Source organism: Eriocheir sinensis, chromosome 40, assembly GCF_024679095.1.
Source record: "Eriocheir sinensis breed Jianghai 21 chromosome 40, ASM2467909v1, whole genome shotgun sequence".
NCBI classification, from domain to species: Eukaryota; Metazoa; Arthropoda; class Malacostraca; order Decapoda; family Varunidae; genus Eriocheir; species Eriocheir sinensis.
In genome coordinates this window covers 9,416,398-9,440,978 of record NC_066548.1, presented here as the reverse complement: position 1 = coordinate 9,440,978, position 24,581 = coordinate 9,416,398, and the positions used below count along the sequence as shown (strand labels likewise).

Genomic DNA, 24,581 nt, shown 5'->3' with positions numbered 1-24,581 from the left:
CTAGCCAACCCACTCTGGCACCAAAAAAGAAAAGAAAAAAAAAGATCCACGTCATCAGGCGCCAAATATAAATCCTAGAGCTCTCAGGATAAATGACTGAAATGACCATATAGCTTCATAGCAGCTCACCATTCATTCACACTTGCTAAACATGTAATACAATATGCGACTTGAAGTGCTGATTAGATTTAACAGCAATACTACAACTCATGGTAACTATATATAATAATAATTATATGGGTATTGTATAAGTCTCCCTAAAACCGGTCAGAAAAGTGTAAAATCATGTTGTCCTGATTTCAAACAGCAAATAAGTTATATAATAAAAAGGACTTGTTAATATTCAGAAGGGATTAGGAAAAGACTGGGAAGAAAGGTTGAGAGAGAGGTTTTGTGGAGCCATATATATATTTAGTGATGTTATGGGTTACTGAAGGTTATTTAGACCACACTCCTTATTTAGAGGACATTCTCTCTCTCTCTCTCTCTCTCTTAAGTCCTCATGACCTCAATGTGCATGGTATTAGAAAAGAATACTAATAATAATATTGGACTGAAATCTATCTCCCTGTGCAGTCTAAAAATGGAGGTCTGCCACAGATAATAAAAAAAAGGATATAACGCAAAAGGGAAAGAAAATCTAGGGTGATACCACTAGCCTATGTAGAGTGATGGGGTGATATAGTCAATGACAGCAAATCTAGAGTTGGCCAAAAGCAGAGCTAGCATAAAAATAGGTTAATTGAGTTTGTACTGAAAGGTTGGTAGATTGTTACCATCAATACCGGTTCCCTTGCAGCTCCATTTCCCGTGGCGGCAGTCTAGGTGATGAACCTCAAGAAAGACGACTCAGAATGTGAGGAGTAACTTCACATATCATTCAGGTTGTAGTCATCGGCTATGGTGACCTTGTCAAATGCATACCCATGCACACACTACCTGGATAAAGGTGTGTTGAAAAATTATTAACCATAATGATTAGACCAGAACTGGAATATGAGGAAGTTGTATGATTACCTCAAAAGAAGAAACGTGATGAAAATGGAATGAATACAAAGAGTAGCTACTAAGATGGTACCAGAACTAGAAGACCTACCTTACGAAGAAAGATTAAAAGCACTGATAGCACTGGAGGAAAGAAGAGAGAGAGGAACCTGATACAATACATAAATATGAATAACTTAAGAGGAAACAGATAATCTAGGCATAACTAAGTCTAAAATGTGGTAAACTGCTTCTTTACATTATCATCCCAACTCATATAATGATGCTGTTCTTATTCTTCTTTTGTCTTGATAATTTTTACATTCATTTGGAAATGCTGTCTTGAGGTTGTGGCTCAGGGCTCGAGATCATGTGGCAGAACTGGAGTTCGAGCTGCCTGGCCTGGCTCTCACCTTTCATGGCCAGACATTCTGACCCACCAGACCACCACACCCCATGCTGCCACACACGTCAGTTCTCACCCTGACAGGTCATGACAACAATGTGCCACTGACATTTTATGACATTTTATAAAACTCATTCTTGTCACAAGCTTAATATATCTCAATAATTAAAATGGTTTGGTCACATGGAGCAAACGGAGGAAAGTAAAATGACCAGGAGGGTGTATGTAAGTGAGACAGAGGGAGGGAATGTTAGAGGACGACCTCCAGTGAAATGGAGGGATAGGGTGCAGGAGTACGTTAGGGAGAGGGGTTTAAGATCCTTGAGAAACTTTGAGCAGGCAAGGAGGGAGTGTATGAACAGAAAAAGATGGGAACTCTTCTGCCGTGGCCATCCCCTGGTGGGAGCTCCTAGGAGCAGGCGTCGATGAGATGATGATGATGATGAATAATTATGTTATTTCATGATAATGGTGATTTTTTTGTGTTACATCATAGCCATGAAATGTCTGACCACCCTATGGTTTATTGCTACAAAATATAAGTGGACATTAAGTAGGATGCAAGATAAAGAATCATATCCCCTTTATTTTCCGTTATATAATTCTTGAAATGTCTTCTAGCCTTCAACACACTCATGATCTGCTGAAAATACAACCAGTGGTGTGGCGAGTTGGAAAGTTTTAACTAGGTTAAATGATTTAATACTTTCCAGTGCAGGCAGATGTTAGTGAGTGCTTGGGTTGTACTTGTAACTCTGGAGAACTTTATTACTGCAGTGACGGACCATACACTGAACACAAATATTGTATGGATGTGATGGAGGTACATTTCATGATGACACCAAAGTGTAAATGTACTACTTTCTAACCCCCCCAAAATATCTAACATGTAGAATGAGACCAGATTATACTTCTCCAAATTACATTTATTATACTTCTATTTTCTTATGTATGATGAGAACTCAAACTCCACTTTGGGGCAGCATCAGAAGTGGCACATAGCCCTTACTCTCATCAGCCACTGTTTCTTCCATGCCTATCCTCTCCACTAAAGGGAAAATGACTCTTTTTTTTAAATAAGAAAAGCAAAGTCTTTAAATAGCTACATATAAGTTACAGACTGATATGAAAGTTCCCTCCAAAAGAGCTTAAACAACCTTAATTACCTAATTTGTTAGACTTTCTCATCCAAAGATCCTGCTAACATTATCAAGTGTTCCCTGAATAAATAAATAATAAGGATCTGACTTCTTATAAAATGCAATATTTGTAGAATGTTCATCACTGTTTGGCCCCCACTAAAGCCTCGGGCCATTGGCATGATCCTACTCTCAAGATTCAGAGACTTTTTTTTTTTTCCGTAAAAACAAGGTAAGATGAAATCCCTTAACACCAGTGCTGCTTTGCTGTAATGTGTAACACCATAGGAAAGTTACATTTAAGGTATCAATGCACATTTTGTTCAAGGAAATCATATTAACCCTTAGCTGGCAGCAGAATTATATATAGATGGTCTAGAATTTATCGTCAAGTTCCGGGGTGCCTATATATAGACACCTCCAAATATCATGCCCTGTTTTCTCCCAGCAGACACTATTAAGTAGTCAGTAACATACGATTGCCTGAGCCTAAAAATATCATAACTGGCAGCTTTTGAGTGGCTGTGGTTTACATGACTTAACAACAGAGGTGTATAACTCTAACGACTAACCACTCATAAAGTCCCAGTCTGCTCCCAACTGTTAGAAGTATTTACAATTGTGATCTATGTCAAATTGCATTGTGCATAAATATGTTTTAAGATGTACCACATATCAAAACAATTTCCAAGGTAAGAGAAGGAGAGTTCACAGCAATGAATAAGAAATTGTGCCATAAAGAGCAACTGTAATGCAACAATTTTCTGGTGATGGTGGAGGGAAGCCACATCCTGATCATACGTCCTGAGCACAGCTTTGGCTGTGTGTGAGTGACTCCATTTACCTTATAAAAATATGAACAAAATCTACTTACAAAACTGAAGTATTGTATGGTAAACATATAACAACACCTCCATATTGCAGAAGAATCTGTATATAGGCAATGTTAAAAACTTATACAATGACGTGTCACTTTATTTATGCTGCAGTCAGTGATGGAGTTCAGCCGGTTCGCACCGGTTCACAAGAACCTGTTCTTAGAATTTCTTTAATCTTGAGAACTGGTTGTTACTGTTACCTTAAATCAGGGGTTCTCAATTTTCCCCCCATGAACACCTTTTACTTATAAGTTATAAGAACCTGTTGTTAGCGAGTCCTGGAGTGGGAGCACCTGTTTTTAAAAAAATAGAATCCCACCACTGGCTGCAGTCCTATGGGTGGCAGTGACTAAATAGAGATGATTCTTTTTATTGAGTGCTACTCAGCAACTGATGCTGCTAGCCAAGGGTTAATAGTGTGTGTGTGTGTGTGTACAATTCACCACGGCCTGACCATAAGCTGAACTCATCATAGCCAGCAAGTACTCTCCCAATGGACCATGTTGGCTATACAGGCAGCGCCACACGTGGACAGTCGGTAAACTGTCAAAGCAGCACTTTCTAAAGAATTCAAATTGTGTACTAGAGTGCATCAGAGGCTGCCTTCAGGATACAAGCCATTGGTACCACCACCGCTCCAAGTCAACGACTGCACACACTTTACTCCTACCCGATTTCCTGAATCTACTATTTAACATGGAGAAAAACTGAAATTGGGTAGGAGTGAAGTGTGTGCAATTATTGTCTTGGAGCGATGGCTGCACCATGGCCGTGTATTCTGGAGACAGCCTCAGACGCATTCTAGTCTATAACTTGAACTCTTTGGAAAGGGCAGCTTGGAGTTGAGTGGCCACATGTGGCGCTGCCTGTATAGCCAATACGGTCCATTAGAGCAAGCTCATTATAGTTGATCTCTGGGTACTGCCGGGACCTTCACACACCCCATCCCCCTTGCTGAAGGAGGGACAGTAACTGTTCCTCGTCAGCGGAAAAATCTCAGCTGAGTGGGGTGATCATGTAATATCTGTGTATGAACAATTTAAAAAATACAATATTTTTTAGTGTCTCTTCTCTTCTGCTGCTCTCCCTGTACCAGTTTTTCAGCATCTTTGAATTTTCGCAGCTCTGACTTCTTAGCTTCTAGCCGAGTATTTATAAGAGCAAGTGCAGCTTTGTTATTGCTCTGCCTCTCTTTTGTCTTTTCTATCTTGTTCACTTCTCTTTCCAGTTGTCGAATATTTTCACTGATTTGATAGTTTTTCCTGTTCAGGTTTTTGGCAGTATCTTTCTGCAGGACACCTGAACTTATGTTCACTTTTGGCTTTTCCTTTTCATCTACATCATCTTCAGAAGGCTGACCTAGAAATGGAGAGAAAACTTAGTCATTTACAGAGTTAACATATCCATCACTTGTGACTCCATTTCCATTGACACTATCATTGTAAAAACACATAATTTCCTGCACTGAGCAAGATGGAGATTTTAAATTCCAGGAGCAATACAGATTAAGATAGAAAATTCTCTATGAAGCTGAACCAAAAAGTTAATCACCTCATTGCCTGTACCAGTACACTACACATGTTTTGGTAGTTTTGAAATGCTTTAATAAAAATAAAATGGTCCCTTATCAAGAAAAGATTGGAAATTGCCATTCCAATATAGCCAAAATCTTATGCATGTATCAATGATTAAATATATCCCACAATTAAAATAAATTCACTTGAAACTTCAAGAACATGGAAGCACAACACATTACCTTTCCCTCCCAACTTTTTATTTATTATGTCAAACACAGAAGTTTGCTTCCGCAATCGTTCTGCAACTTGGGCCGACTTAGCTTCTTCTTTCCTTTTCTCCCTGTCAAGGCGCTTCTCAACCTCCAGCAGCTCCTCGCCATTGGATGCTTCTCGCAGCTCCATGCACCGGTCTGCAGGGAAACAGTCACATGCTCAGGAAGGCACACACTTACATGCACTGGACACAATACTCCTGATAACATATCTACTGCTTTACAATCAGCTAAAAAGTAAATGACTTTCCCAGGATGATAAAAACTCTACCACCAGCGACCAAGGAATTTTTTTTTACAAATATTTTCCTGTATGTCATCCCACCAATAACTATCATTGACTTTGAAAGCTTTACCAAGCCATTACCATCTCTTCACTCAAATGGTTAGTCTCAACTATTACCAAGTTACAGACTAAATGTTAATTCATAAAATCTTGCCATGAGAACCACATATTCACAGCCATTCTCTAATATAAGAATATAACTCTTCACCCAAAAAAATACATCATGAAGGAAGAAGAGCAGTCAGGAGAACACTCATATTTACAGGACTTAAAATGAATGTCATTTATAGAAAATAATCAACAGTTGTTATCCATCACACCCTACCCTTCAGGATGGGAGGGAGAAAGTATAGAAATTAAATATATGAGAAGCCTGGTATGGAAGTAACATCATAGAGAGTGGGATTGTAGAGTGAGTGAATGGATGAAGGATATTGCTCTGAGATGATTTGGGCATGTGATGGGAATGAATGTGGACGACTTTGTGATGAGAGTATATGAGGGCAGGATTGAGAGAGCGGGTTCACTGAGAGACAATCAGTGAATCAGATAAAGAGTGTATGCACATTGGAGAGAGATGGCAAGCAAGGGACTGAGTGAGCTGCGATGGAGTGCAGGAAAAGGGGAATGTTGGAAATGCTTCCGTCATGGCCGTCCCCTTGAGGGAAGTTACAGCAAGGAAACAGGGCATTGGCAGAAATTATAGATAAAGCAGCCAATTCAGAATAATGGATTACATCATTTAGCACAGACTGAGACAAATTTAGATGGATTTAGCAGTTGTCATGTGTTAAAATGTGGTAATGAGTATGATATGAAGTAAGACATATGAGGCATCTGGAGAAGGGGCTTAACCCCTTGAATGTGGATTTCCTACAAGAAGACATCACCGAGCTACAGGAGTGGAGCAAAAAGTGGCTGCTACAATTCAATGAAGAAAAATGTAGTCATGCACCTAGGGAGGGGAAATCCAGCATGGGAACACTCCGCTATCCACCACAGAGAAAAAGAATGACCTGGAAGTATATGTTACCAGGCAACAAGTGAAGCTAAATCCGTGCCAATTGCAGCGGACGGATTAAGGGACAAACATTTTTTCCTAGTTAGCACTGGAAAAGGCAGGCTACACATTCTAAGAGCAAAAATCAAGTTGGAAGGGAAAAGCGACCTTGTATTTGGTGTACCGAGGGTCAAAACTTTTTCTTTGCACCTTATATCTTGTTCTCTTTGGGATGTGTAGCTACCCTGCCTTTCCCAGTGCTAACTAGAAAACATGTTCAGCAATACCTTGGTTTACGAGTGCCTTACTTTACGAGTGTTTTGATTTGCGGGCAAAAAGATCACTAAAAATGACTTGGTTGGCGAGCATCCTGTTTGTACAAATCGAAGATGTGAGAGTGGGTTCCCTTTGTTCACTGCAAGACGACAGCGCTCAGAGGAAAACAATGGGAGTGGGGTCTCGGTCCATGTTGTACACTCACAGAGGTAGCACCCATGCACTGCTGTACGCTTTCATTTGTGTCCTAGTGTGTGATGTTTATGTTTTCATCACTAAAGTGTGCATTTGTTTTGGTTTATAAGCAAAATTACAGAACAAACTGAGCTTGTAAACCAAGGTATGACTGTTATCTGTCCCTCATGCCACTTCTCCAGACATCTTATATGATGTAGAGATTTGGAACTCAACACTATGGTATGCTGGATTTCCCCTCCCAAGGTGCATGACTACACTATCTACCGTACAGCCTCAATGCAATGCAAGGCACATCATGCATACCAAGAGACACTCCCTGAGGATACACATAGGCGGACACTGGCTCCACTCGGCCCTCCCCTTCTCGGCCCAGGCCAGTGCCCACAATATAGCCCATTTTCTCCATCAACTTGGACCCGATGCCCTGAAATAGGAAAATTAAAGTTAGATACCTCCTGAAAACAAAATCAATGCGTCAAGATACGTGTTCATCATTGAGTTGGTTTTCTGATGATCCAAATTACTTTCATATAGATATAAATTAATGAAAAACCTCAATACACTAGCCAGATATAACAATGCATTATATTATAGCACTTTCCGTATAATAAAATCTTCACATACTACAAATAAAAAACTTAGAATTCCAGGCACGAAAATAACAACACATGTACTTTGGTGTGCTTCTCCCAGTCTCCAAGCCGTCTTGACAGGGAATTCTGGAACCAGTTTGCGCTCGGGATGAAAATTTCTTGTTCATCATCACTGCTGTCCAGACTTGTGTCCTGTGTGGGGCCAGATCTCTGTAACCCATGAAAAATGTATAAATAAATAAAGTATGTATATAGGAGGGGGGATTGAGGGATGAACCAGAGAAAAGAAGCTAAATGAGGTGAAAGCATGTGAATAATGTGAATAACTGTGGATTAAAAGATAGGAACAACAGGAGATGGAATAGGTACATGAAGCTGAATGAATGGCAGGATGAATGCATTAGGAAAGAAATCCCTTTTTAGCATGAAGATCAATGTTTCCCAGTGACTGATGGACGGAGAAATAACTGGTGTCATTAAATATTGTGGACATCAGTCATTGCATATAGTAACACCTACGAAATGCAAAAAAATTCAGAGCAAAAATATAACCTCAGCATCATTGTCATCTTCACTGTCATTCTCCACCCCGTCATCGTGGCCCAGCGGTACAAGTTGCAGTGGCGTCACTTCTGCGATCTCCTTATTCTTGTCATACTTGATGCAGAATGCTGATCTGTCTTCCAGGATGTCTTGTATGGTCGCATTCGTCCAGAGGTCACTGCTGTACTGCACCAGCACACGGCTGCCAGGGACTAATGCATCATAATCAGGGTCTCTGAAAGCACAAGCAAAGCACTACAGTTATTGACCTCTGGATTGCAGTGCTGGATCATAAAATCTGTGGTCTATGATGTAACAAAACACAAGAACTGCATATCTGAGGTGGAATTCATGATGTATATAGTTACAGTATAATATTTAAGTATGATTTGCTCTCATGCGTAACTCAGTGACCCGCCCACAAAGGCTGTAACATATTTGCTTGAATAAACTGATGATGCACCCTCCAGAGTATGCCCCCAATGACTGACTTACTGATTTTGTAAAGTAGTATAAACGTACAGGTTAACTTCCCAAACTTAACTCCTTTGTGATTTTGTATACATGTATATCTTAACCCTTTTGAATTGACCATAATATTCTTTTTCTTTAATCTTACATGTATACGATAGATTCCAGTGAAGCCATTAGCCTCGTTAAATGGCTGTTTCCTTTACCTAATGGTATTTTACTATCATTGTTTAAAATTACCACAGTTTCTAGCACATATTTTGTCCAGCAAGTCTCAGGCTTCCAACACCATTAATGGATGATTCAATGCCACAGTTATGATCTACCAGCAAGGGGAATTAGAATCAAATCTACCGTGAGCAAATCAAACTTCCGAGGAAATTAACCCTTAGACGGCACTGGAATTATATATAGGCAGTCCAAAATTCAGTCAGTCAGTTTTGTATGGCAGAAATATAACAACACTTCCAGATTGTGGTAGAATCTCTATAATATACAGTTAAAACATCTATTATGCAGTGTAACTATATTTATGCTATGGTCATAAGGTCACAGTGACTAAATACAGACGATTCATTTGGTGGGGAGCTACTCTTCAAATACTGCCGACGTCTAGGAGTTAAACATACCTGTATTCCTTGATTTCTGCCACAGGAACAACTTTTCCATGGGAGAATCGACACTTGTCCTCCGAGTACTTGCAGTAGCCGGAGAGGAAGAAGCGACAGGTGAGCATCTCCAGCGAAGTCGGCTGACTGAACAACACCCGCACCTGGAACAACCCACTCAGGTGTAAACTCATGATTTGTAACCACCATTCCAACAAGGAGCTGCTTCCATCACAAAAAATAGCACTCTGGAAAATTCTGCTGAAATACAAATAATGAATGGTACAGTAAAGATTGATAACAAAACTTTACTTGGCCAGGTAATATTTATATCTCCGCTCAGTTTTCTTGAGTCCTGGGTAACTTCTTCCCGGAATGAGTATTAGCTGGAATGGTGTTTATGGAATGGCAATGAAACCTTAGTGACACTTTGTTGAGTTCAAATGCTTAAAGTTTAGTGGCAAATTATCAGCTACAAATTTATATAAACAGCATACATAAGAAATATCAAAACAGATACAAAACGTCATCATTCTTGCCTCAGGATCCACCAAGCTGACATCCCCTCCTTCCTTTGTTACGAGGCTGAGGATGACAGCGTTGTGGTAGGAGAGGCCGCCCCACTTCTCTGTGAAGGGAGCTCTGTAGTGATTCCCAACCATTGCCTCAAGTTCCTCCTGGGAGTGCTTTGCTGTGGTCTTGTCTTCTTCATCCTCCCCTGATATAGCTGCAATTTCAGACTGAGGAAAAAATATATTATTTTTACTTTAAACATATTCTTTCCACAAAAATTATCATATGTAGCTACATACATAAAATGAATGAAAAAAAAAAATATATATATATATATATATATATATATATATATATATATATATATATATATATATATATATATATATATATATATATATATATATATATATATATATATATATATATACACACACACACACACACACACACAAACAAAAGAATTTTATAAAAATTTTTATATTTCATTTTAATCTAATCCTTGGTTCACACACTTCTCCCAGCGGTGGTGCCACTGCTAACTGTCCTTTCAGGTTGTTTTCAGTTTAGGGAACAGCCAGACGTCAAGGTGCCATGTCCGAAGAATGGGGAGGGTGTTGAACAAGCGGAGTGTTGTTTTTGGCAAGGTGACTGTGTGCGAAGAAAAAGACCGGAAATGTGGGCGGCGAAAAACTGGCAGCTTCACCAGGATAATGCACCGGCTCATTCTGGCCACCTGATCCAAGGTTTCCTTGCCAAAAACAAAACTCCGCTTGTTCAACACCCTCCCCATTCTTCGGACATGGCACCTTGACGTCTGGCTGTTCCCTAAACTGAAAACAGCCCTGAAAGGGAAGCGTTTTGAGTCGCAAGAGGAAATTATGAAGAAAGCGTGATTAAAAAAAACTAGTGAGATATCCAAATTTTTTTTCTTTATTTCTAAAGGTCGGATACTTTTTTAACCCACCTTGTGTGTGTATATATATATATATATATATATATATATATATATATATATATATATATATATATATATATATATATGATGCAAAACAATTTTATTGACAATGTAGCAACAGAAAGAAGGCTAAAAAGTGGCTGCAAAATGAAGTGATGCGTCTCTAAAATTTGCAAGTACATGTACAGTAAATTCTTGGCGAGTCTGAAAGCATGGCCAAATATTCGCTTTGATTTTGGACTGCATGTGCACTATACTGTCAAGAAGGATGGCTCCTAAGGCTTCCACAAGTGACAGTCCGGAGCCAATGCTCAAAATTAATGAGTGAAAGTCACAAAGAAAGTGTACTCTAGGTTTGGGGAATTTTGCACAGCACTACAACATTAGGTAAAATTATTACGTGAGTGAAAAGTTAATAGATTAAGTGAAAATTCAGTACTCAGGCAGCCTTCGTGTATAAACGGAGGCTCACAGGTCTACAGATCATCACTCAGCCGTAAGATGTTTCCTAGGTCAGAACAAAACGTCATTACAAACAACTTAATGTTTACAGAGCTTCTTGGGGCTTTAGACTCTGTAAAAAGAGTTGTAAGACATATAGACAAAACACAGCAGAAGCTGAACAATGCAGAAACAGCCGTTTCACTGAACCTCATCTATTTAAAGTGAATATATATATATATATATATATATATATATATATATATATATATATATATATATATATATATATATATATATATATATATATATATATATATATATATATATATATATATATATATATATATATATATATATATATATATATATATATATATATATACAGTCAAGCCTCGGTTTACGAGTTTAATTTGTTCCGGAATTTTGCTTGCACACCAAAACACTCGTTAAACAAAATGAATTTCCCTTTTGAAATTAATGTAAATCCCATTAATACATCCCATATCTCAAAAAATATTTATAGAAAAATATTTTATATGCTATCTTTTTACAAAATAAAAGTAATTTTACTAATATATATATATATATATATATATATATATATATATATATATATATATATATATATATATATATATATATATATATATATATATATATATATATATATATATATATATATATATATATATATATATATATATATATATATATATATATATATATATATATATACACACACACACACACACACACACACATATATATATATATATATAAAGGAAACAGAAAATCATATTGGGAAGAAGTAAAAAACGAAAGAAATGCAGAAAATATCTCCCCAAGTAAAATTAATGAAGTTATGGATGAGAATGGAAAGATGTTGAAAGACGGGGAAGCTGTGAAAGAGAGATGGAGAGAATATTTAAAAAACTTAATGAATTTTGAAGATGGAGGTCCAGCAGTTATAACAGCAGTAATTCTGAGTGGAGGTAGAGGAGGAGTATATGAATAAGAAAGTATAACATAAGAAGAAGTAAATCAAGGAAGAAAAAGATTAAAAAATGGATAGGAAGCAGGAATTGATGGAATTACAGCAGAAATGTTGGTGTGGAGGTGATGTAGTTACTAAATGGATGGTCAAGATATGCGCAGTGGCATGGGGGGGGGGGGGGTGCCAGCAGACAGGACAAAAGCCATCATTGTCCCAGTTTACAAGGGGAAGGGCAGGAGAGGGGTGTGTGGGAGCTATAGAGGTATAAGTCTGCCGAGTATACCCGGAAAGGTATATGGAAAAGTCATAATAGAGAGGGTGCAAAGATTTACAGAAGAGAAAATCAGTGAAGAACAAGGAGGCTTCAGGAAGGGAAGTGGATGTGTGGATCAGATATTTACCTTGTAGAAAAAATATTAGCAAAAAGAAAAAATCATATGCTGCCTTCATGGATTTAGAAACAGCTTATGACAGAGTCGATTGGCTGGCATTGTGGGATGTTTTAAAGATATATGGTGTGGGAGGAAAACTGCTTAATGCAATAAAGTCTTTCTATGAGTATGCATCCGCATGTGTCAAAATTACTGGAGAAACAAGTAAACATTTTGAGATAAAAGTGGGCTTGAGGCAGGGGTGTGTCATGTCACCATGGTTGTTCAATATTTACATGAATGGTGTTATGAGAGAAATGAAGGGCAAAGTTGGGGAAGTTGGAGTAAAAATGTACGCCGAGGGAAGGAAGTGGGTGATGAATTTAACCTGGTAGCAGCGCGGATCATGTTTCTTAATGGTCCCTCTAAGCGGGAAAAGTGAGAAAAAAATCATCACTTGCACAAACCATTTCATAATATATATTGAAGCATTTGTGATCAGTTTATGTATCATCTATTTTGGGGTGATTAAATCGTGGCACAAATTTGGCCCGTCGCTGCTACACTGTAAAGACAAATTTGGCCCGTCGCTGCTACCAGGTTAATCTTATTTGCTGATGACACAGTGCTCATTGCAGAAAATGAAAGTGACTTACAAAATTTGGTTAGTGTTTTTGATAGTGTAAGTAAAAGGAGAAAGCTGAAGTAAATGTCAACAAAAGTAAAGAGATGGTCTGTGAGCAGAGTAGAAGTGAGATTGTGGATTTTGTATGCCCATATAGAGTGGGAATTGAATGTGAAAAGAATGCAAAATAATTTTGAATGGTGAAGAAATGGAGGAGGTCAATAAGTTTAAGCACCTTGGATCAGTTATGTGTAAGCATGGTGGTACAGAAGGAGAGACAAGAGAAAGGGCATTGCAAGTAAGAAAGGTGGTAGGGTCTTTGGGACGTATCATGAGTGGCAGAAGTGTGAGCATGGAGGTAAAGAGGGATTTAAGAAATACAGTAATAGTACCAACCCTCACATATGCAAGCGAAACATGGGCTTGGAATGAAAGTCAGAGGTCTAGAGTGCAGGCAGTGGAAATGAGTTATTTGAGGAGTGCATGTGGTGTGAGTAGAATGGATGGAATGAGTAATGAAAGTGTGAATGAGCATTTTGGAATGTGTCACGTGGGTGAAGGGAAGAAGTGAAGCGACAGACTTTAAAGTGGTTTGGCCACATGGAGCAAATGGAGGAGAGTAAGATGACCAGGAGGGTGTATGTGAGTGAGATAGAGGGAGAGAATGTTAGAGGACGACCCCCAGTGAAATGGAGAGATAGGGTGCAGGAGTATGTCAGGGAGAGGGGTGAAAGATCCTTGAGAAACTTTGAGCAGGCAAGGGAGGAGTGTCTGGATAGAGAGAGATGGAAACTCTTCTGCCATGGCGATCCCCTGGTGGGAGCTCCTAGGAGCAGGCGTCAAAGATGAATGAATGAATGAATACACACACACACACACACACACATAGAGCTTATATGTAAAATCTTATTTCAGTTGGTATGTGTTACCTTGAAGAGTGCAAATTCCTCATCCAAGTTGATTTCTTCACTTTTACTGTTTGATGGAGTGATATCCTTTGCAGGCTGTTCCTGGTTGCCATGTGCTGTGTCCTTCTGTGGCTCAGAGTGTGACTGTTGGTTCAACTGTTGCAGGGTGAGTTCAAGAAGCTGCAGGAGGTTGGCTTGTAACTCTTTCAGCTGACGTTTTTCTTCATTTCCAGCTGTTGTGAGGGCCTCTTCAATCTGCTGCAACTGAAACAAAATTTAAAAATGTAAATTGATATAAATACATATGGGCCTGGTTTGATTCAGTTACTATAAAGAACAAAAATAACTCATACAAATAGGCAGAATTTGTTTATGAAAAAAATCAAATTTACCTGATTTTGATAAACTTCAATGGATGCCAGCAACTCCTCACCAGTCATGATTATATGATTAGTGTTGTCTTCTTCCCATAAGATTGCATCATCATACTTTCTGCCCTGATTCCTGTAAAAATATATATTGTGTAAATGATGATAAATCTAAAGAAAGGATCTTCAGAGAACTTACTCTTTTGTGTGCATCCACTTGAACCACAAAATTATGGCAAAAATCAATTTTAGGTAATTGTAAAGAATCCGTCCATGCCAGCGTGATGTGGTGGTTAGCAGACCAAGCTTTGAATCTGCAGGACTGAGTCTGACTGTCCCAGGCAGCCGGGGCACAGCCAACCCCAGCTGTTCATCCTTCCTTTCGGGCTGGTCGATAGATGGGTACCTGGGGAAACCTGGGGAAGGTAAAGTGTGGGAACCTGGATCACACTGGCCTTGTGTCCAACGGTAATGCGTTACTTCCAGCCACATGCTCAAGGGCTGCGTAATGTGACAGAGATGAGCACCGAGGGGTTGCAAAGGGTGGGAAAATTTCCGAAAAATAGAAACATTCCAAGGGAAGTTTACAGGAATTTTCAGAGCCTGGGAATTTTGGGAATTTTAGGGAGTTTTCAAATTTGTCACACATGTGTATTTGTGTTAATAAACAAACCAATTCTGGTTAATATAACTGTTAATTAAAAAGTTTTAAGCAAAATAAATTGTATTTCCAATAGATAAAGTTAAGTTGAAGGAACTTTCAAACAGATGATATCCAGGCACCAATAGCATAAATTAACAAAGAAAGCCTTCACTGTGTTAAAAAGAAAGTCTCATCAGTAAGGAATAATAAATGATTTTTCAGAGTCAAGATGTACAATAACTTTTTGTGGTTTTGTTAAGTCAGGTTAACTTTAGGGCATCTTTACACACATAATAGGTGACAGCTTACGGCACAAAATAACAAAGAATGACCTCACTCAGTCAGTAAGGAAACATACTTGATTTTTCTGAGTCAAGATGCATGGATACTTTTTGTAATTTTGTTAAGTTAGGTTAAATTTGGGGTATTTTCAGACGCATGATAGCCAGCACTTTATGGTATAGTCTAACAAAGAATGACCTCACTTTGTTTTATAGAAAGTCTCATTAGTAAGGAGGCATATATGAATTTTCTGAGTCTAGACCAGTGTTTCTTAAACTTTTTTGTGCAGCGGACCCCTTTTATTAAAATTACTCATGTAGCGGACCCTATATTATTATAATTTTCCTCTTGAGTTTGAAAGTGTTTGCAGGTCATAATATACTGAAATTACAACTGAATTATTTATTACTGGCTTATCTTCAAAATAAATGTTTATATTTTGCTTAACATAATTTCCACAACATTTGGTGCTACAAAAATAGGAATTTATGACGTTTTAAAAAATTTGACTGAAATCGATATTAAAAATTATCCTGCGGACCCCTTGGAACATTCCACGGACCCCTGGGGGTCCGCGGACCACACTTTAAGAAACACTGGTCTAGACCAATAGTAACTGTTTGGGGTTTTGGTAGGTTGGGTTGGGTCAGGGTAAGTTTAGGGTGTCTTCAAACTCATGATAGTCAGCAACTTATGGTATCAATTAACAAAGAAAGGCCTCACTTTGTTGCATAGAAAGTCTCACTTTCAATTGCTTGGATTTTCTTAAGTCCCCAGGCTTGTGTTGGGGGGTAGGGGGGTGCTGGAGTGGCAGACTTCTTGTATATATAATATATATATATATATATATATATCTATATATATATATATATATATATATATATATATATATATATATATATATATATATATATATATATATATATATATATATATATATATATATATATATATATATATATATATATATATTGACCCCCTGCATGTAGGGAGTTTTCCTTAATTTAGGGATTTTTCTAGGGAAATTTTGGAAGTGGGGTGGTGGTCCAGGGGGGCAGAGCCCACTTTGGTCAGGTTGTAAAGTTCGGTTGGAGTAGTTTAAATATGCTCCCCACCGAAAAAAAAAAGAAAAAAAAAGATTTTCCGCCGCATCATACATGTGGGGGGGTCCACCCCCCTTGGTTAGCAGGGGGGCGAGAGGGGCTGTTAGGTTATAAAGTTGGGACTTTCCTTACTTTCGAGACTAGGGAATTTTCCTTCATTTAGGGATTTTTCTAGGGAAATTTTGGAAGCCCATTTTTCAGTGATTTTGGCTTCCCCCCCAAACCCCGGTTCCCCACAGTTCCCCAGGCTTGTCTTGGGGGTAGGGGGGGGGCTGGAGTAGCGAAGGGGGAGGCGGACATCTTATAAAGTATTACCATATATATATATATATATATATATATATATATATATATATATATATATATATATATATATATATATATATATATACATGCCGCCTGTCCTTTCTCTTATTGAAGCATCTGTCAACCGCGCAGTCCCTGCTCCCTCCCTTCCTTACCCCTCACAACGCCACCATTGCAGTCGCGACACGTAAACATATTTAGAAGAAAAAAAAACCCTCGAGAACGAGTGGTTTGCGGCGGCAAAGCAGTGCGGCAATGTGTCGCGTGGCCACAACGCACTCCCCATGGCACCAAGGTGCTCTTTGCCGTGAGGCGGGTGACGCTACGGAATAATACCGAAAGTTTACCTTCTCACCACTACTGATCTCAGCGCCGAGGACGTAGCAGCATGCCGGGCCTGTCTTCCCCTTGTTAGTGAGGTCTGTCAGCTGATGTTAGAGGTTCAGGGGACAAAAAAGGAGTCTTGGCATGAAACATTCCAGAATTCTTGGCCACAACACAACAGCTGATCCGTCCACTTTTGTTTACATTCTCTCTTTGGTGTAGGTCTTGGCCGAGTCTCCGGCATTGTTATCAACGGGGCGGCGAGCTGTAAAAATGTTGTTTTGTCCCTAGAGATCACGTTGGAGTCTCTATATGTGTGGTAAATAAGCTGATGTTAGATAATTAGGGACAATAAAGGAGTCTTGAGTTTAAAAACCTGAAATATTCTCCTACTTCACAACACAACAAATGATTTTTCGACTTTTGTTTACCTTGTTGGTCTTGGCTGTCTTCCTCGTCATTGTTGCCAACGGGGCGGCGAGCATCACGAAGTGCCCTAATAAAACACCGAAGAAGAAGAACACTGAAGAAGATGTTTACCCGAGAGGTCGAGTTGGAGTCTGTGGGCCGCAGCCTCCTCCTGAGTCAAGAGGTGGAGGGAGACGTCGGCTGCGTGGTGTGGGACGCTGCCATTGTCCTCGCCAAGTACCTGGAAGTTCAGGAAAAAGGTGGGATAATATTGACGACAGGGTAGCCTCCTCTTGTGTTAATACAATATGGATTCGTTTTTGATCCCTGAATGCAGTGCAGTAACAAATGACTTCTGGAAAATAGAAGGGGTGTCGAGGGGGGCAAAGTCCACCCCTTAGAGGGATCAATTAAAAAAATTAAGAGGGGTTAGGTTAGTTTAAATGGATAATTTACAGTTTCACCCAACCAACGATTTTCTTATGTGGTTCATGTTTTTCTGGTGATAGATCGAGTGAATTGCACGATTTTGTACGTAATTTCCGTCGCAAATGTTTAAATTTATTAGGCATGTGGTGTGAAACAGTGGAAATATGCAGCGCAGGATGGGACGGGACAGTGGTGAGGGTGGTCCACTATGCAGGCCGGTGGTAACGGGTGGGAGCGAGGTGGCAGCAAGTGTACGACAGGCAGTGAAAAGTCAATCATTTAGTGATTTCCGGAAAAAAATACTATCTCCACAATAAAAAGCATCATATTTTGTCCAGAAATAAGCAGTCAGTGTCTAAAATTATTAGGCTAGCCTCTCGTCAGTAATCCCCAACAGGTTGGTAATGGCAGGCTTTAACACAAGGAAACAAATACCTTGCTTCATACTTGTAATCAACTGTTTTATCCACTGACATGCATGTAAGGCAATGTCAAGTCACCAGCTGGGTTCCCACTAGATTGATATGTAGCTACCTAGAAGTATCGCCAAGAGTTTAATATCACATACCTTAAATAAGAATTTCAATAGTCACTTGTTCAGTGTGGTGTTAAATTATTAATTATCTGTTCAGTGGTTGTTGTTGGGTTATTAAATGTTGGATCAAGTGGGGTACATTGTGATATATGTAGCTAGGGCCCAAGTTATTAGAGTGTTTCAATCACATTTTTTATCTTGGAAATTTAAATGAGATGCCCATGGGATGCCCAGTTATTTAATCAATCAGCTAGCAGCAAACTTTGAGGAAAAAGGGCACCTCTATGGGCAAGTGCATTTCATCTTGATAGAATAGACTACAGGAGCCGGTTATCCATTGTGATGGCCGGTTTAGGGTAACCTTTCAGAAACAGTTGAGCCATGCAAAAGCAGCCCACTGCTTTCATGATCTCCCCTTCCACAGGTGTGTATCCTGATCCTGCTGGGGTGAGGTGCTGAGTGCTGCACAGTGCCAGGCGCCAGTCTCCCTTGCAACAAAACTGTTCACTTTTAGAAGGCACAGGAGCAGTACTGCTGCATCACTTTGAACCAAATGCCATCCTATCCTTGCACCAGTCCATGATGGTGATGGTGGGCTAGGTCTAATCACAGTATGTAGGGCTTATAGGCCTGTATTTGGCCAACTGCCAGATGACCCCTTTGGCCTGCACGTAGCTTTGCTGTAGGCTGTTTTATCAGAAAACTTGTCTTCTTCTCCTTTTTGTTTTATGTTCATATTTACCTTTGTGGGATTGGACAGGCTATCGATCTCTCCCATGATGATTATGAACTCTCTCCTCCCTATTGTTCATCCTTCTCATGTCTTCCAGCACACACTGTCTCCATGTCTTCTTTGGTCTTCTAGCTGGTTTCCTTCCTTCTACATCCACCTCTGCAGCTCTTCTGAGGGCATGGCCTTCCTCCCTTCTCGTGATAGGCTGATACCACCTCAGTCTTCACCTCCTCAGCACACTCAACACATCCTCCACACCACACATTCTTATCACCCTCTTGTTTGATACCCTATCTTCCCATCTCAAAAGTCTAATGTATCTCAGCATTCTACAGCCACTACTCCTTATCTCCAACTCTAGATCGGCCTCACACATGCACAGTAGGTATTTACCCTGCTCCTTAATGGTATTTTTTTGTTGACCAGCAACCACTATTAACCCAGTAGCAGCGACGGGCCAAATCTGTGGCTTTACTGTGTAGCAGCGATGGACCAAATTTGTGCCATGATATACCCCCCAAAATAGATGATACATAATCTGATCACAAATGCTTTGATATATATTATGAAATGGTTTGCGTGAGGGGTGATTTTTTCTCATTTTTCTCGCTTGGAGGGACCATTGAAACATGATCCCCGCTGCTACCGGGTTAAGACTTCCTCTTTTGCGTGCTTCATGCATTTGCCACTTTGATATTATTTTTCAACAGGTAAAAGAAAACTCCTTGAAGGATCCACTGTGATTGAGTTAGGCGCTGGTACTGGCTGCGCTGGTCTTGCTGCAGCTCTCTTAGGGTAGGCAAATGCTTTTATGATACATAGTTGTATGACACCACATGATAGCTTGTAGCAATCAAATTAAAAAATTTTCACAGATATTAACACTACACAGAGGTGTTAATTATTTGTTGGTAGGAAGGTATGAAATGTCTATCCATAAGTTTCATGTATTGATGTATTATCCAGCAAACGAGGCAACCCTTGAACATAAAAAAAGCCCAAAATTAGGAATCTGAATACCAAGCATAAAATCCAAAAATTAAACCCTAAATTTTGGAATCTTCTTAACCCTTTCAAAAAATGATGCAGATGTCGGCATCACAGTATGGAAAGGGTTAAGAGGAAATGGAAGAGGATTAATCCTCTTCTAAACCTCTTAATTCTCTTCCATTTCCTCTTAATCCTCTTCTAAACTTCTTAAGAGGAAATGGAAAAGGATTAAGAGGTTTAGAAGAGAATGAATCCTCTTCCATTTCCTTTTAACCCTTTCCATACTGTGACGCCAACATTGCATCACTGTATTGAAAGGGTTAAAAGCCAGGTGTAGAATCCTAACCCTGTATCCCATAGTTGTGGGGCCATAGGGGGGATGTGGGCATTGCCCAACAATCACCTTCAACGTTCAGTTTCTTTGAATAATTTTAAAATCATTTAAATTAGTCAATAACATTAAACATAACTATATTTCTATATGGCAAATTTTCATGAAAATATCTTGATGGTTATAACCTTGAGGACATGGTAAGTGAGCCACTCAGTAACCACAACTAAATTATAAATGAAAACAATACTAGCTGGTCAGTAAAAACATCTGTTAGGAAAAGGAATGTTATCCAATGACAAGATCCTTAGGAAATATAATGAGCAGAGGTGGGCACCCGCTAATTTTTTGTTAGTCCGCAATCCGCAATTCCACTAACTTTGTTGGGCATTCCGCTAATCACTAATCCGCAAATTTTCTGGCTTTGCCGGTCTGCTATCATAAATCCGCTAATGCTAACGCTAATAAATTTTTCTAGTCGACTAATTAAGTCTGCAACAGTCCACTAACCATTTTTTAGTCCACTAACCCTTTATTGGTAGTTAAAAACTTTAAGACTTAGCGAGTTAATGTAAACTGCCTCCCACACAGGCTGCCAGAATAGGCCAGCTGCACAACAGACAGTTCTAGAGTATTCCTGCCCACGCAGCCTGGGCAGCCTGCCGCCTTCGTGCTGCGCAGACCGGCTGCACATCAGACAGATCTAGAATAGGGTGGCCAGATTTCTGGAAGTGAAATCCGGGATGCTTTAATAAAAAAACATTTTCTGGGACAGTGCATGAAATCCGGGACATTTCCGGGACAGTTTTATTTCTGGGATGAACCATTAAAATCTGGGACTGTCCCGGAAACTCCGGGATGTCTGGCCACCCTAATCTAGAAGTTTCTCCACACTTTCAAAAATATTTTTGAATTTCCTGGAAATTTCATTGTTGACGTTTCTTTAAAGTTTGCGTTAGCGGACTATAATTTTGGGATTCCGCTAATTGCAAATCCGCTAATTTTTCTAATTTTTTGCTAACGCTATTCCGCAATTTTTTTGTTAGTCCACTATTAGCGGATTAGCGATCAGCAGACTTAAATTGCGGAATGCCCACCTTTGATAATGAGTGCAAGTTGGGAGTAACCACAGTCCTTGCACTGCATATGATGATACAGGCAATGGTGAATTTGTGACAGGGTGAACAACTTCAGAACTAATTTCAGAATCCATTGTCTTGATTATTTTTGCTACAGGGCATCCCGTGTGACCCTCACTGACTTGCCTGACTTGCTACCACTGCTGGAAATAAACCGAGTCCAGAACCTGTCTGGTGTCACTGGTGTCGTGGAAGTGCAAGAACTGACTTGGGGCAACTCTGACCAAATTCAGACACTTGAAACTCCTGATGTCATCCTGCTAGCTGATTGCATTTATTATGGGGAGGTGAGTGTTACACAATAAGTCAAGCATAATGAAGGCAATGCCTCCTTCATGTGATACAATTGAACAAATAGGGTAATGCATTAACCCTTTCCATACGGTGATGCAGACGTCGGCGTCACAGTATAGAAAGGGTTAAGAGGAAATGGAAGAGGGTTAATCCTCTTCTAAACCTTTTAAACCTCTTAATCCTCTTCCATTTCCTCTTAAGAGGTTTAAAAGAGGATTAAGAGGTAATGGAAGAGGTTTAGAAGAGGATTAACCCTTTCCATATGGTGATGCCAACATCGGCGTCACCGTATTGAAGGGATTAAACCAGAATAGTTCACAAATTGCCATGTGAATATTTGACCACTAGTCAGGATTAAAATAAAGAAAATCTGTCTACCACTTCAAAATCATGATTTTTTTCAGTCTCTTGAACCCCTCGTGTCCACTGTGAAGGCTTTGAGTGGCGCCAACACCACTGTCATCATGAGCCACGAGCAGCGCACTGACGGGAACAAGCCGGAGCTACAGAGGAGATTCTTTGCTTTGATGGAAAAGTATTTTACACAGACCCATATAGCTGTAGAAGACCAGCATGAAGTGTACAGGAGTGAAGATATTCTAATTCATGAGTTTAAGAAGAGAAATCAATGATATATGTAAAATTTATTATTTGTACAATTTAAAATATGAATATTAATTTTACTGGTGAACAAGACATGGCTTACTTTTTCAGTGATTGATTTTATTGAATGTGATGTGCCTGAAAGCAGAAATAATTACTCTTACCATATTGCCAGTAAATATGTTTTTTGTCAGCTCTTCTATCATTAGAATTCTATCTGATTTTTAAATATCCATAAGGAGGCTTAAGAACCCGTCCGTGAGGTAGAAACATACTGGCATGAGGCAGGGAAATAACTGCTAAAATTACAGATCTGGAAGTAGCATGTTGCAGTCAGCTGAAAGACACTGTAGGCTGTGTGATAGTTAAAGAAAGTCTCATGCATATGCCTATACATTGATATATGAGTGAAGAGGTAATCTCCATACTGTAAAGGGGTGTGAGAAAGGCTTGCTTAAGGTTACCTTAGCTACTGTATTTGTATGTATATGTAGGATCTATTTTGGCAATAGTGTCATCCAGGTGTCACTTAAATTAGAATTTCCAAAATGGTGATATTACATGTTCAAAGGTCTATTTGCTTCTGAGGCAAAACCATTCTTCCTGATTTATTGATTTATAAAAAAAGTTAGACTAGAATAATGATGCACCAAGTTGTGTAACATCTCAATTCATGAATCTGTTTTTCATGGTAACCCTCAAGTATTCCACAGGCTTACTGCTGAGCTGAAATACCAGAGTCACCTAGCCTACCCAGAAGCTAGATCATTGCTTCGCCACCCCATCACATTATTATGAGGTCAGAGCCCAGTCCACGGTGCCCAGTCACATTCATTCATAGGTGTAAGTGCTCTTCTTTGCTTCCTCACAATAGTCAGGCTTGGTTTTACCCTTCCACACTTTACATAGGTCCTGGGCACATATTCTCAGTTTCTGTTAAAACATCTTTAGGATGAAATTATGGTCAAGGACTGCATGGAAGTTTTACTCTCCCTCCCATTATACAACTCAGCTCTGGGAAGTGCATTATCATGAGTTGTTGACAATGTTTTTATTAACACCATAACAACTCTGTCAACACAGATTCAAAAACAAGCAGTGTAATATACCATTGCACAACATATGGGTGTTGTGCAATGGGATGCTACCCAGTGCAGTGCACTGGGTAGCATCCCTGACTATGAATCTGGGTACCTGAAACTGAAAGCTGACAGTGTTTAAACCAGTTCAGTGAAACTGAAAACATGGAGCAACAATATTTTGCAATGCTTGCTCATCAGTCTTCGGGCCTAAAAATGATAAATGCAATGTTCAGAGTACGACAATTTGGCAACGCTGGTTGGCAGGGCTGTTACAGCACGGATTGATAAAAGCAATACTAATATCTTATGCTAGTACATTTTCTAGAGCTGAGTTATGCAATGAAAGGAGAAGGAGCAGAAATTTTCATGCATACCATGAATTGATTTCTTCCTGTAGATATTTTTATGGAAACTTAAAAAAATAAGTCTGGGAAAGCTATAGATAAGCATAAGTACTGTGTGTGGGCTAAGATGGGCAGTTATACCAATGAAATAATGTCTAAAACTGAAGAAGAAATGGACCAGGGAGCAAGAAACAGGGATATACAGGTGTGTTCCCAGACAAGCCTGGCACCAATGACCAGTCTTCCCGTGGGATCAACACCCCAACTTTTTGTGACACTAAGCATGAAATTTGGCGCACCATTGTACTTTCATCCTGTGATTCTTTATAGGGAAGTAAGAATAAATACTTAAGTGCAATTTGTAGAAAACTTTTCTTAATAAAGATTTAACAAAATCAAAACCATTATGTTTAATGGCACTTCTTAAGCAATATTACATGAGCATGATACTGTAAAAGGGATGTTTCTCCTTCTGTGGCTGAATACAAATGAAGACATCTATGCAGCCTCACTCCCTGACTTCCAATGCTTACCCCATATCTGTACATTTCCTTATGGAGTTACAGGTATGTCTTTTCAATATTAAATATGGAGCCACATGAGTTACACTGAAAAAAGAAGGGTAACTGAAGGGAGATGAGGCAGAATGTTGATGTGGAAAGATTACCTTCAAGAGGAAAGGA

At 39.3% G+C, this 24,581-nt stretch overlaps 2 protein-coding genes across 3 annotated transcripts; one reads left to right on the top strand and one right to left on the bottom strand.

Moving 5' to 3' along the window:
* Positions 1–1,956: 1,956 nt before the first annotated feature.
* Positions 1,957–17,240, bottom strand: LOC127009335 (zinc finger CCCH-type with G patch domain-containing protein-like). Of its 2 annotated transcripts, none has more exons than XM_050882304.1 (10): positions 17,042–17,240; positions 14,377–14,488; positions 14,006–14,248; positions 9,711–9,911; positions 9,193–9,335; positions 8,102–8,327; positions 7,631–7,759; positions 7,260–7,380; positions 5,164–5,334; positions 1,957–4,766 (listed from the first exon to the last, which is right to left on the bottom strand). In XM_050882304.1, exons 2-10 carry the CDS (start codon positions 14,422–14,424, stop codon positions 4,447–4,449), a joined length of 1,602 nt encoding a protein of 533 aa, XP_050738261.1. In that variant the 5' UTR covers positions 14,425–14,488; positions 17,042–17,240; the 3' UTR covers positions 1,957–4,446. The 2 variants fall into 2 exon arrangements, with proteins under 2 accessions (XP_050738261.1, XP_050738260.1); XM_050882303.1 differs by having other exon boundaries at positions 17,034–17,239.
* Positions 17,241–17,423: 183 nt separating this feature from the next.
* Positions 17,424–23,192, top strand: LOC127009337 (protein N-lysine methyltransferase METTL21D-like). Its single transcript, XM_050882308.1, has 4 exons — positions 17,424–17,678; positions 19,826–19,910; positions 21,673–21,862; positions 22,274–23,192. The coding sequence occupies exons 1-4, from the start codon at positions 17,543–17,545 to the stop codon at positions 22,499–22,501; spliced, it is 639 nt and encodes a 212-aa protein (XP_050738265.1). The 5' UTR covers positions 17,424–17,542; the 3' UTR covers positions 22,502–23,192.
* The last annotated feature ends 1,389 nt before the right edge of the window (positions 23,193–24,581 follow it).

Excerpts from the sequence above, each read along its gene's own strand:
- LOC127009335 (XM_050882304.1), bottom strand. The coding sequence starts at position 14,424 with ATGACTGGTGAGGAGTTGCTGGCATCCATTGAAGTTTATCAAAATCAG. Across the intron at positions 8,328-9,192 it reads GCAGAAATCAAGGAATACAG|AGACCCTGATTATGATGCAT; the intron begins GTATGTTTAACT and ends TTGTGCTTTCAG. Across the intron at positions 4,767-5,163 it reads TAAAAAGTTGGGAGGGAAAG|GTCAGCCTTCTGAAGATGAT; the intron begins GTAATGTGTTGT and ends CTCCATTTCTAG.
- LOC127009337 (XM_050882308.1), top strand. The coding sequence starts at position 17,543 with ATGTTTACCCGAGAGGTCGAGTTGGAGTCTGTGGGCCGCAGCCTCCTC. Across the intron at positions 17,679-19,825 it reads CCTGGAAGTTCAGGAAAAAG|GTAAAAGAAAACTCCTTGAA; the intron begins GTGGGATAATAT and ends ATTTTTCAACAG. Across the intron at positions 19,911-21,672 it reads CTTGCTGCAGCTCTCTTAGG|GGCATCCCGTGTGACCCTCA; the intron begins GTAGGCAAATGC and ends TTTTTGCTACAG.